Source organism: Cornus florida, unplaced genomic scaffold (assembly GCF_030987335.1).
Source record: "Cornus florida cultivar Cherokee Brave unplaced genomic scaffold, ASM3098733v1 CherokeeBrave_3.0.0_Hap2_Chr07, whole genome shotgun sequence".
NCBI lineage: Eukaryota > Viridiplantae > Streptophyta > Magnoliopsida > Cornales > Cornaceae > Cornus > Cornus florida.
In genome coordinates this window covers 51,932,249-51,944,420 of record NW_026775577.1, presented here as the reverse complement: position 1 = coordinate 51,944,420, position 12,172 = coordinate 51,932,249, and the positions used below count along the sequence as shown (strand labels likewise).

The window sequence follows — 12,172 nt, the reverse complement described above, 5'->3', positions numbered from 1 at the left end:
AATTTTGGTTCTTGACCTTGTCTCTATTAAAAATAATGGATGGAACATTAAACACTGTAGCATCAATTGAGTGCATGATGGTTGGTGAATTTGTTGTTGATAATCCTCAACTTTAACTTTATTAGAATAATGCTTTTGTACCGAGTCGTGGTTACACATGGATAAAAACACACACACACACACACAGATGGGCAAGCAATCAAATTGAGTATAAAACATGATTTTTTTTTTTAGCAATTAAAAGGTGAAGGATGGGGCCGGCCCTGGCCCAAGGCGACCAAGGCGGTCTTGGGCCTCAGATTTTAGAGGGCCTCAAATTTTGAGGCCCATAGGGGATTAAAAAAAAAAAAAAGTTAGGGCAAGTTTCAGACGACACAATCTGCTTCGACACTCCGCAGGGCTATCGCCTCAGATGACAAGGTATGTTCATCCTCTTTCTCTCTTCTCTTTCCTTTTGCATGAATCGATCTTTTATATATGTTTCTTTCTTTCGCTCATCTCATCATTTGATTTGTTCTAACTTTGGTTCATTTGATTCGGGCCTTCACCTTTGTTCCAATTGTGAAAAGTAGCTAGGGTTTTGTGTGTGTGTGTGTGTGTGTGTGTCACTGTGTGTGATGGCTATCAAAAGCTGAATGAATATATTATGGTTCTCTTAGTATTTTAATAAATGTGTGCCTTTCTACATGTGTCTTCCATGGCGATCGAGTCCATAATCTATGGCAGCTACTTTTTTTTTTTCCTCATAATTTTTTGCATTTTCACATTCAATCCCACAAAAATTAAGGATCCCTTCTAGTGGGTTGAGGTAATAATTAACTTTTTCCATCTCTAAATTATGCTCATACTTAAAAGTGCCAAATTATGGGTTTTTTTATTTTTATTTTTGTTTTTATGTGAAGATACATACCACCATTATTGATGTTATTTGAAGTTGGCTCAGCTAGAATTTCAGTTAATACTACTGTCAAAGCACTTGCCTTCAGAATGTACAAACACATGGAAATCAAGAGCAGGCTTTAACAAACCAAAAGTTAATGGTTTTTTCTATTAATTTGCACAGGTCTTCTGTACCAATGATCAATCAATCACTGCGGGAAATCGGCTCCCAAAAAAAACACACACACAAAGTGTAGTATAGTTAATATAAAGAGTGAAAGACAAAACTATATATGATAGTGGATGCCAGGTATAACCTAAAAGTCCCCCTACTTCAGTACTACAAGTTCAGCCTCCTATATATATATAGTCACCTCATCTCCACATATTTTTGTTATCTGTAATCATCAAATTTTAGTAGCTATATAAACAATGAATGTAAAAGAAGCTGCAGTTTTCTGTTCTCTAGTAAACTGTTCTCTTCATTTTTTATTTTGTACCTGTGAAAATTTCGCACTCTTTAATTGATAAATTTATTGTTATTAGTTAGCTGTCTTATGCACACTACACATGCGCAAAATTATTTATTGGTGGTGATAAAAATTTATAGTTCTTAGTTAGTTGTCTTAAGCACACTGTACAGACGCACAATTATTTATTGGTGGTGATAGATTTATACTTATTAGTTAGTTGTCTTATGCACACTATACAGGCACACAATTATTTGTTAGTGGTGATAAATTTATAGTTATTAGTTAGTAGTCTTGTGCACAATGCATAGGGGCACAATTATATTAGCTATAGAATTTGAAAACATCATGTTAAAATTTCGCACTCTTATAATTCTTTTTTGCATGTGTGAAGCTCAAGGGCCTCACATTTGAAAGTTCGCCTAGGGCCTCTCAAAATATTTGGAATCTCAGGGCCGGCCCTGAGTGAACCAGAAGAGTTTTTGGCGACAGAGTGAGAGAATGTCGAAGAAGAACAACTTAGCTCTCACAAGGAAAGCGCACGAATTCGACCTCAGAAGTAAAAATCTTTCAAACCCTTTTCTCTCTTTTCAGTATATATAAGCACATAGATGTTACAAGTCTGTAATCATCTTATTCAGTTTGTTCTTTTTTCTGTTTGGCAAATTAGGAGAGAAAGAAGAGAGAGAAAAGAAGGCAATGAAGTTGCGGGCGAAGAAGAACAAGATGAAGGTATATCTCTATCGTTCTCTCGTTGCTGTTATGCTTTGTTTGTCAAATGCATTTATTTTAAATTTTTGTTTAGCTCTTTCGGTGAATTTCATTCTATCATCTAATTTTGTTTCCTTTTATAAACTATCTGTAGTTTATTTCAAGAGAAGCTAGACAATAATTAGAGCAGTATTTCAATATATACTTGGTGTTTTTGAGAGGAATAATGGTTCAAAGCAAGAACTAAATTGTCTAGATAGGTGTGAAATTAACCCCCCCTTTTATGTAATATGTATAATTTTTATAATTTAGTTCGTTTTCGATTGTTTGAAAGTATTGGTGTCTGGGAATTATGTGCTTAGGTGGATGGTAGTGACAAGAAGAAAAAGAAGGGTGCAAGTGGTTTTCAAGTTAGGAAGAAAAAGGTGAAGACCAAACTGACGGCCTTGGCTAAAGCGAAAGCTGCACAGGCGATGGAGGTTGACAAATGAGGTTCTGCATGATTCAATTAGTTATATTTAAGAGTTATCAGTTACAGATGGTATGCTGCAAGATTATTTGTTTCTTTTGTGGTTTGTAACTTAACATGTTTATATATGGTATACAATGGCATTTTGGTCTTCCTTTTTATGTGGTCCTGTTTTTGAATTGATAGTTTATATCAGGTTTCAAACAACATGAATGGTTACGGCTCTGGCCCAGTTATTGTCTAAAGTAGGTGGCAAACCATAGTTTTCCATATTGGCGAAGTTTTTGTGACTTAGGCTAGTACGAAACTGTGAGAATCAAAATCACGCAAGAGTCGACCAAGTCGCTAGGGAATCGGTCGAGTCTCATCCGAGTCCCTTGGAAATTGACCGAGTCAGCACATTTGATATTGTGCAACGTCGCGAAAATTTGATGACCGTGACAACTGATCCCATGACGTTATTCCTGATATGGCCCCTTTTCGTTACATCTTATCTGCTGCGTTGGCGGCCGCCCCTTGAGCCCTGGTGCAAAGTAAATTTCTATGAATCATTTTTGTCCACTAAATTTTTTTCTACAATCAATAAATATGAAAATTGCCTAGGAAAGTAAACCATAGTTTTAATTACTATATAGGGAAGGAAATATTATGGTGGGAGAGCTTAATCTTTAGTTTGCCAGAATTTGGTGATAGAAGAAGCGTTTCCCCCGAACCATTTTTCCCTATTAGCAAGCTTTCAGAATTCTTTTTTCCCTTTGGTTTGGATAGGTGATAGGCTCTGTTACATGAACTCTTCAAAAGTCGGACACGAACCCCTTAGACATGGGTATGGAATATGTGTCCAACACTTTTGGTTGGACATGTACTTAAAAAGCATATCCAATCATTCAATGACATTATATTATTACTTTAAAATGAGTTAAATGCCTATATTGAACATTCTATTAGAGAAAAACATTACTTTATTCTAAAAAATAAAATAAAGTAATTAATAAAATGAATATTTAGACGTGTCCGTGTGTCCTTCTGTTTGGAGATTTGACATGTCCGACGCATGGATACATACCAGTGTCCGACACTTGTACCCGAGTCCATGTAACATAGGCGATAGTTTTCGAACCTTTGCATCTGGTCGAAAGGTAACCCCCAATTTATCACTAGGCCAAGCCACTAGTTGAAATGTTAGTGTGGTGTTGTTTTGTGAGGTGATTTTTGCATAATTTCTGCTTTGATGGATGAATATGGTGCTAGTGATGGTGCAGATAGTATTGTGTGGCAATCCTGCGAGTGTTTTATGATTGTAGAAGACATGGGAAACCATTTGATGCAATGATTACATGGTTTTCTGTTCACATGTTTCACCTGGGAGCTATATAATAGATATTGATGGCTACTAGGACAACCTGTTGCGATCATGCTTGAGTAGTCATGACTTAAAACTCTAACACTTGCCTGCTTGACGCTTGTAGGTGCAAATAAAATTTCGTGTCGGAATGCAATAGCGATGGTGTGGTGGCCGGAGGTGGATATGATGAGGAGGGCAGCATTTGTGTGGTGAGGTATAGATGAAAGTGAGGTGGACGTGGAGGTAAAGGTGGTGGTTGCATTGGTAAGAAGCGGCGTCATGGTCCTGTAGAGATGGTCTTAGTATTTGTGATGGTAAAGATTGTAGTAGTGAGAAGCAAATTGCACCTCAATGTAATGAAGGTGGGAATGGTGGCAATATTGAAGATGGTAATGATGGCAAAGGTGAAGGTGGTAATGGTAGTGACAGCAAGTGCTAGTGTTGGAAAGAGGGGTATTGCTTGAAGAATTTCTTAGGACGGTAGCTAAAATAAGTTGGATTTACAAGTCCTAACTAAAGGCTTAGAATTGTCAAGTTGTGTTATATCATGGAGTTCAGAGTCTTTAGAAATTAGACTCATCTAAATAGGGTGCAAGTGAAATTCAAGGATACTACTGGTGCAGGAACATTGCATCCAAGCCAAGATTCCAGATCCTTGCAATCAGTGTTTTTGAGAATACATTGGACCTCATAGAAAAAGAATTTGATGGAAAAGCTTATCTAAACTACTTTGAATCACCAATATAAGTTATACCAAGCTTTCCTTCCATGCCAAAATACAAATCTTTCTACATCAAAAAGGCTGAAGAGTGCTCTCTTGATGCTTGCATGCTTGACTCTGCAGTTAAAGAGATACCTCCAGTTGTTGAAATTTCTAATATTAGGTGGCTGAGACAAGGAAGGATAAGTACGTGTCGAGGCTCCGCAAAAAAATAAAAGAAATACTACATTTTAATATAGATTTATGCTATACAGGGAAAATGCATTTTTTATATGGATTTAGTCCATGTCGTCTTCTACTAGCATGTTTGAAAAACATTAATAAGGGATTCCCTTGAGAGGGTTGGAAAAGCTTGCAGCCTTTTGGAAATGGGCTTTCTCAATGGTTGTAATTAGGATGGGTATGCCCCTCCTTTGCTATCCTGTATAGCTGTTTGTTGCAATCAAAGTTTACTTATGAAAATAAATAAATAAATTAAAAAATAATAATAATAATAATAAAAGAAAAGAAAAATGGAGCCTAAGAAAAAAGAATCTCCCAAGTCCTTTCATGTCAAGTTTTTACTGGATTCAACAGTACTAGAAAACAACATATCATTGGGAAAATAAGTTACCTCTGTTGTCCTAAAAGACTATACTTGCCCCATATAGAATAGTTGTACTCTTACTGTATCTTGACAAACATATCCAGGAATAATAATAATAATAATAAAACCATCTTCAGCAATTAAAGCTATTTCTGGAAGAAAAAGAAATACACAAATTCTATTTTCTTCATTTTCAAGTGTACTTCAATACAAGACCCAATTCTAAGACTTTCATTGCAGATTTACAAATTCAGTCACCAGCACAGCCTTAACCTCTATTTCTGCAACATTTCTGCAACAGGTTCAAATTTTCGCTCTAGCCAATAAACCACAGTTACGGTAAGCAAAATTTGCTACCAATCCCTGATCTCTGCTGCTTCTCATCGAACATAAATTAATAGTTACAAAAAGCTCAAAATTCAAAACAATTTGAAGTTTTCAAAAAGGGGACTAAAAGAAAAATGAAATTAACAAAAATATTTTTTAATTTCAACTGAATCTACATTACTCGCACCAAGATGTCCTTCAGCTATTAGCTTTGGCCTCTACTGCTCAAAACAGGCATTGAAATGCCATTATTTGACCGTTCGTTCAATCAAATCTATAACTCAAGGAACAAACAAAATGGGAAGACAAAATTCAACACTAAGGGCAAGTGCACACAACTTGATTGTGCTCGTGCTGGCCCATATTTAATTACTTGGAGTGCTTCCTCCGTCACATGATTCAGCTGTCTTAATATTCTCAGCTGCTGCCTTGCTTAAACCCAGTTTTTCTAATTCATTCGAGAAACTATTAACATCAGCACGATTAATTATATACGGGCTGTGGACAGGAGCAGGAAATGAACCATTTGTCACCTCTTCTTTGTACTCCAAAAGAGCTTTATTGATGACATCTCCGACATGTGCATGCTGCTTACAGAATTTTGGAGTTACCTGCAAAAGGTGGAGAAACCCTTTCCTAGTTATACAACTCCATAAAAGAAGGGAAGATCATCAATCAAGCCAGAATGGCAAACTGGCATTAGGGGAAGTAACCTTCGCATGATGTGGATGCTGCATCATTCCCAGTAGATCATGGAAACCAAGACCTGCAAAAACAATGGAAGTAATCAATACCAAAACAGCAACCGGCCACATCAAAAATTCAATTAATCATCCCCATTTCTAATAAAAGCAAGTAGAACGGGCAGGCATGATTGTATTAGTTAGATGATACGATATATGACACACCAGTGCCTCCTAGAAGTAACCTATATGATGTCCTTTGAGATCAATACCATCACTCCTCGGTAATTTATACCTGAGAAAAGAAATAGTGAAAATGAAAAAGGATATCCTTCCTTGAATGCAATTTAGAAATACAAATGCACTAGAAAAAAGAAATTCTGGTATTCAATTATTGGAAAGTAATTCAAAATCAATTTTGCCAATGTGAACAAACTGTAAAAATGAAACATAAAATTTAACTAGTATCAGTGCATTTGGATGTAGAATTTATAATTTGTTTAGCAAAAGTCACAATGCCCAAAATGGATAATTGAATCACTTCCGAAAAGAACACCAAAAGAACTGGAGGAACAGGGATGTGTTTGTGGTCTACTCGACATGTTCCATCAGGATGGAACTGCTAGTCAACAATAAGCAAGGATTTCCTTCGTCGAAGGAATAACATAAAATCTCAAAAACTAAAAAGGAATTGTGAAAAAAATATAAAAAAAAATCGGCTGTTGAATCACAGGGCAGGAAGAATCCTCTGACTGAACCATTTGATAATAATGACCAAAAAAATAGAAATCAGATAGTCTATGTCAAACCTGCATACCCTTGCTACAAGTTTCTGAACTCCTAGAATTCTACATATATAATTGTGACAATCATAAGTTTCACGTGTTCTGAAAATCAATTTTTACAGCTTAAAGGGCAATAGTTTGGATGTAGAGAAATTATTATAACCCACAAAATTCATGATATTGCTGAATGAACCATTGGACTGATTGATTCTCTAGTTCTCTACTATAGTGTTGACTGTTGAACATTGTACTCCCTCCGTCCCAGTTTAAGTGAAATTGTGAGTCACAGTTCCCAATGACGACACTTAAACTGGGCCGAAGGGAGTATTTGATTACTCTACTCGCAAGAACTAACCATATTTAAACTTTGGGATGATCTTTCCATGCAAAACTACAATTATATTTTGCAAGTAAAACAAACGCACAAGGATATGATATCACAAAATCAGTCATTACAAAATAAAAGCAATGACCCATTAGACTACAATCTATTTATAGCAATCTGAATAAATACACACACAAATATAATCCATTTCTGTTAGCAAAAGGAATGATGCGAGCTTGGAAATCAACTAACCTGCCCACTGCAGAAAGGCCCAGCTCCAATGCCAATTGTGGGAATACGAAGAGCAGAGGTTGCAGCTGCAGCCACGGGAGCAGGAACGCATTCCAGAATGACAGAAAAACACCCAGCTTCCTGTAAGGCAAGCCAAGTTTCCACAACCTGCAAAAAAGAAATCCAATTTAACATAATCCATTGAAAAACAGAGAGATTTCATGAGTGCGCTTCTATTTCCCTATGTATGTATCTACTTATGTGTAGAGCAAGTCTATGTTGAAGGGCCATGAGAGCACCCCATAATAGATTTTTTCCTTATGTGCATATGCATTTGTGTGAAGAGAGACCTTGACAGCACTGGCAACATTTTTCCCTAGAGGCCTAAACCCTCCAAAAACACTAATGGCCTGAGGAGTAAGTCCCACATGCCCCATAACTGCAATTCCAGCCTCAACAATAGATTTTGCTGCAGTAATTCTCGAAGGAGACCCTCCTTACAATTTAATCACATCCATTCCTCCTTCCTTCAAAATCCTAACTGCTGTATCAACCGCCTGCTCATAATTAAAACTGCAACATCACCAACCATGACACATTCAAGCCCAATCTCAACACCAAAACACACACCATTCACACAATTCAACAATGCTTCATTTAGTTGCCAATAAAATGTAGAAAAGGAGAACATAAATCTAAAAAGTATGAATCTTTATTATTTGACACAAAGATAACTAACATAAAATACCCTTTTTTGCTTTAAATATTTGTAATGTTTGGATAGTGTTTGCAAATTACTTTCCATGTTTTTTTAGGCAAACATCAAATTAAATTTCGTTTTTTAAACCAATTCTAAGTTCCAAATTCTACTGCAAATTATTTAGCACTTGCAGACATACAATTCTTGGCACAAAAGTCAATGCAAGATCCATTTTTAAAACCAATAAAACAACAGCAGATAGAATATAATAGTATTAATTCTAGACAGAAAATAGTCCAAATTTGCTTGTTTTGTTTCTAGTCTCTCCTAAAAACAGTACCTTTAAAGACGGCCACAAACATGCCCAAAAGAAACTACTAATTTTTTTATTTTTTATTTTTACTATCCCTCCATTTTCTCATTAACCAAAGACAATTGATCATTACCTGATGAGCACTGGACTCGTATGTTCCGAATGGAAGGTCCCCAATAAGCAGAGGCCTCTTGGCTCCGTGAGCCACCGCGCGACAATGCACGAGCATCTCGTCTAAAGTTATGGGCAAGGTGGTGTCGTGGCCGTGGACCACCATGGAGGCAGAGTCGCCGACGAGGCACACGTCGATTCCGGCGGTATCGAGATGGACCGCCGAGGGGTAGTTATACGCGGTCACCATGGTTATAGGCTCACCCTTGCGGTGCTTTTGCCCTAGATAGGTCAGGGCGACTCTCTGGTTAGGGTCTTGGGGCTTTGGTCCACTGTAGACGGTGTTTTCGGGGACATTGCTCATACATCATGGAAAAAATGAAATGTGAAGAGTGCCATTGGATTGATTGATGGGTTTGGAGGTATAGAGAGAGAAAGAGGAGAGATGTGAATGCGGGTTGTTGATACTAGTTAAATAAAAATAGAGATGGAGGTGATTGGGGAGGCTGAAATGATTTGCCCTAAAATTTTTTTTTTTTTGTCTGGTGGCCTGTCATCCATGGGCCTTTGGATTAAAAATTAATCAACGGCTGTGGAGGCTTGTTTAGGTATGACGCGGATCGATCCCACCTTCGAAAAGTTTGAATGATAGCCTATGGATTAAAAATTAATCGACGGTTGTGGAGGCTATGACGCGGATCCGTAGCATGATATCAATTAAGGAATTTTAAAGCAGCTATTGAGGGGCTGGAGTCTTCTCCATTCTCTGGGTGAGTCACATCTAATATTATGGTTGGTATGTCGCTGACTAACAGAATCCTATAGCTGATAGCATCCAGAAGAACATACAGTGTTTCTACCACCCATCTGCACCATCAATAAGAACACTTAAAAAGTTGGCAATATTATGAATTCAATTGATCTGGAATTAAGAATAAATTTGATAAATAATGTGAGAAGAGTATGAAAGCCCAAGCTAGATGCAGCAATGGCAAATATATCAGGGAAAAAATGTCGATGAAGTTTGAAAACAACATGTAGAACACATGAAATATATCAGTTTCAAGCATGCAGGCATACTCAGAGAGTGAAATGTGAAATTTAAAGTAGTGTCCATAAGGAGATATATATATATATATATATATATAACTTAGGGCCGGCCTTTCGATTCCAAATATTTTGAGAGGCCCTAGGCGAACTTTCAAATTTGAGGCCCTAGAGTTTCACACGCACAAAAAAGAATTCTAAGAGTGCGAAAATTTAACACGATGTTTTCAAATTCAATAGCTAATATAATTGTGCCCTTGTGCATTGTGCATTAACTAATAACTATAAAATTATCACCATCAACAAATAATTGTGCACCTATACAGTGTGCATAAGACAACTAACTAATAAGTATAAATCTATCACTACCAATAAATAATTGTGCGTCTGTGCAATGTGCTTAAGACAACTAACTAATAACTATAAATTTTTATCACCACCAATAAATAATTGTGCGCAAATTGTGCGCATGTGCAGTGTGCATAGGACAACTAACTAATAACAATAAATTTATCAATTAAAGAGTGCGAAATTTTCACAGGCACAAAATAAAAAATGAAAAGAACAGTTTACTAGAGAACAGAAAACTGCAACTTCTTTTACATTCATTGTTTATATAGCTACTAAAATTTTGATGATTACAGATGACAAAAATATGTGGAGATGAGGTGACTATATATATATATAGGAGGCTGAACTTGTAGTACTGAAGAAGTAATGGGACTTTTAGGTTATATGTGGCATCCACTATCATATAAAGTTTTGTCTTTCACTCTTTATATTAACTACACTACACTTTGTGTGTGTTTTTTTTTGGGAGCCAATTACCCGCAGTGATTGATTGATCATTGCTACAGAAGACCTGTGCAAATTAATAGAAAAAACAATTAACTTTTGTTTTGTTAAAGCCTGCTCTTGATTTCCATGTGTTTGTACATTCTGATGGCAAGTGCTTTGACAGTATTATTAACTGAAATTCTAGCTGAGCCAACTTCAAATAACATAAATAATGGTGGTATGTATCTTCATATAAAAACAAAATAAAAATAAAAAAAAAAACCCTTAATTTGGCACTTCTAAGTATGAGCATAATTTAGAGATGGAAAAAGTTAATTATTACCTCAACCCACTAGAAGGGATCCTTAATTTTCGTGGGATTGGATGTGAAAATGCAAAAAATTATGAGGAAAAGGGGTATGGTTGCTGCTGTTGTGAGATTGGAGTGGACTTAGGGAGAGTAAAAAAAAAAAGTAGCTGCCATAGATTATGGACTCGATCGCCATGAAAGACACATGTAGAAAGGCACGCATTTATTTAAATAGTAAGAGAACCATAATATATTCATTCAGCTTTTGATAGCCATCACACACAGTGACACACACACACACACACAAAACCCTAGCTACTTTTCACTATTGGAACAAAGGTAAAGGCCCGAATCAAACGAACCAAAGTTAGAACAAATCAAATGATGAGATGAACGAACGAAAGAAAGAAACATATATAAAAGATGGATTCATGCAAAAGGAGAGAGAAGAGAGAGAGAGAGGGGATGAACATACCTTGTCACCTGAGGAGATAGCCCTGCGGAGTGTCGATGCAGATTGTGTCCTCTGAAACTTGCCCTAACTTTTTTTTATTTTTTTATTTTTCCATCCCCTATGGGCCTTGAGGCCCTCTAAAATCTGAGGCCCAAGACGGTCGCCTTGGGCCAGGGCCGGCCCTGGGAAAGGCCCATTGAAACTTGGGGAACACAATGATGGACCCACCTTTTGGGCTTAAGCCTTGTACACATGGTGATGTTTTGGATAGATTGAAATATTTGGTGAAGTGAGGAAATCAACAAATACAAAATTTCAAGAGATATTTTCATGCCTTATTTATTTATTTTTTTTATTTTCAAACGGAATATATATATTTTTTTTATACAGAACAAATAAATATTATTCAAAGTGTTTTTAAATTTGAAGAGTCATATTATGATATTTACATTTTAAATTTTAGAATAGTTTCTAAATTTATCATCCTCAGCATAGCTTTGCTTTAGGCTTCACTTTTTTCCTCGTGTAGTGAACTTCATTCTTTTAATGAATGGAATGATAAAATTACTTTATAGTCGGTTCGATTTGTAACTAAGTTGGCCTTGAGGCCGAACGATACACAGCCTAGCAAATATTTTTGGTGCTGCTGTCACGTGGACTGTAGTCTTAACATTATTTGACTTTAACAGTTGTGTAGAACAAAAATATGCTTCTCGTTGGTCCTTATAACTTTGACCCTAAACAGAGGCTCGACTACTTAGTAAGAACCATTTTTGTAATTTATTTATTATTTATTATTTTTATTTTTATTATTTTTTATTTTTTATTGTGTGGGAGTGAGAGACCTTACAATGATTCAAAGAAAAGTTAACTCTTTCGCGTTTAACAATTACAATAGGTGAAGATTGGTTATCAGACCTGATCGCTT

The 12,172-nt window shown here is 36.3% G+C and overlaps 1 protein-coding gene and 1 pseudogene across 2 annotated transcripts; one reads left to right on the top strand and one right to left on the bottom strand.

Moving 5' to 3' along the window:
- The first annotated feature begins 340 nt into the window (after positions 1–340).
- On the top strand, positions 341–2,688 carry LOC132267197 (uncharacterized). Of its 2 annotated transcripts, XM_059768284.1 has the most exons (5): positions 361–420; positions 1,064–1,189; positions 1,744–1,908; positions 2,020–2,081; positions 2,423–2,688. In XM_059768284.1, the coding sequence occupies exons 3-5, from the start codon at positions 1,851–1,853 to the stop codon at positions 2,549–2,551; spliced, it is 249 nt and encodes an 82-aa protein (XP_059624267.1). In that variant the 5' UTR covers positions 361–420; positions 1,064–1,189; positions 1,744–1,850; the 3' UTR covers positions 2,552–2,688. The 2 variants fall into 2 exon arrangements, with proteins under 2 accessions (XP_059624266.1, XP_059624267.1); XM_059768283.1 differs by lacking the exon at positions 1,064–1,189 and having other exon boundaries at positions 341–420.
- Positions 2,689–5,627: 2,939 nt separating this feature from the next.
- On the bottom strand, positions 5,628–11,442 carry LOC132267198 (3-methyl-2-oxobutanoate hydroxymethyltransferase 2, mitochondrial-like; annotated as a pseudogene).
- Positions 11,443–12,172: the final 730 nt, after the last annotated feature.

What these genes read in the sequence shown, in the direction of transcription:
- LOC132267197 (XM_059768283.1), top strand. Translation starts at nt 1,851, where the DNA reads ATGTCGAAGAAGAACAACTTAGCTCTCACAAGGAAAGCGCACGAATTC. An exon ending in GCACGAATTCGACCTCAGAA is followed by an intron (nt 1,909 to 2,019) that starts GTAAAAATCTTT and finishes TTGGCAAATTAG; the next exon opens with GAGAGAAAGAAGAGAGAGAA. An exon ending in CGAAGAAGAACAAGATGAAG is followed by an intron (nt 2,082 to 2,422) that starts GTATATCTCTAT and finishes TTATGTGCTTAG; the next exon opens with GTGGATGGTAGTGACAAGAA.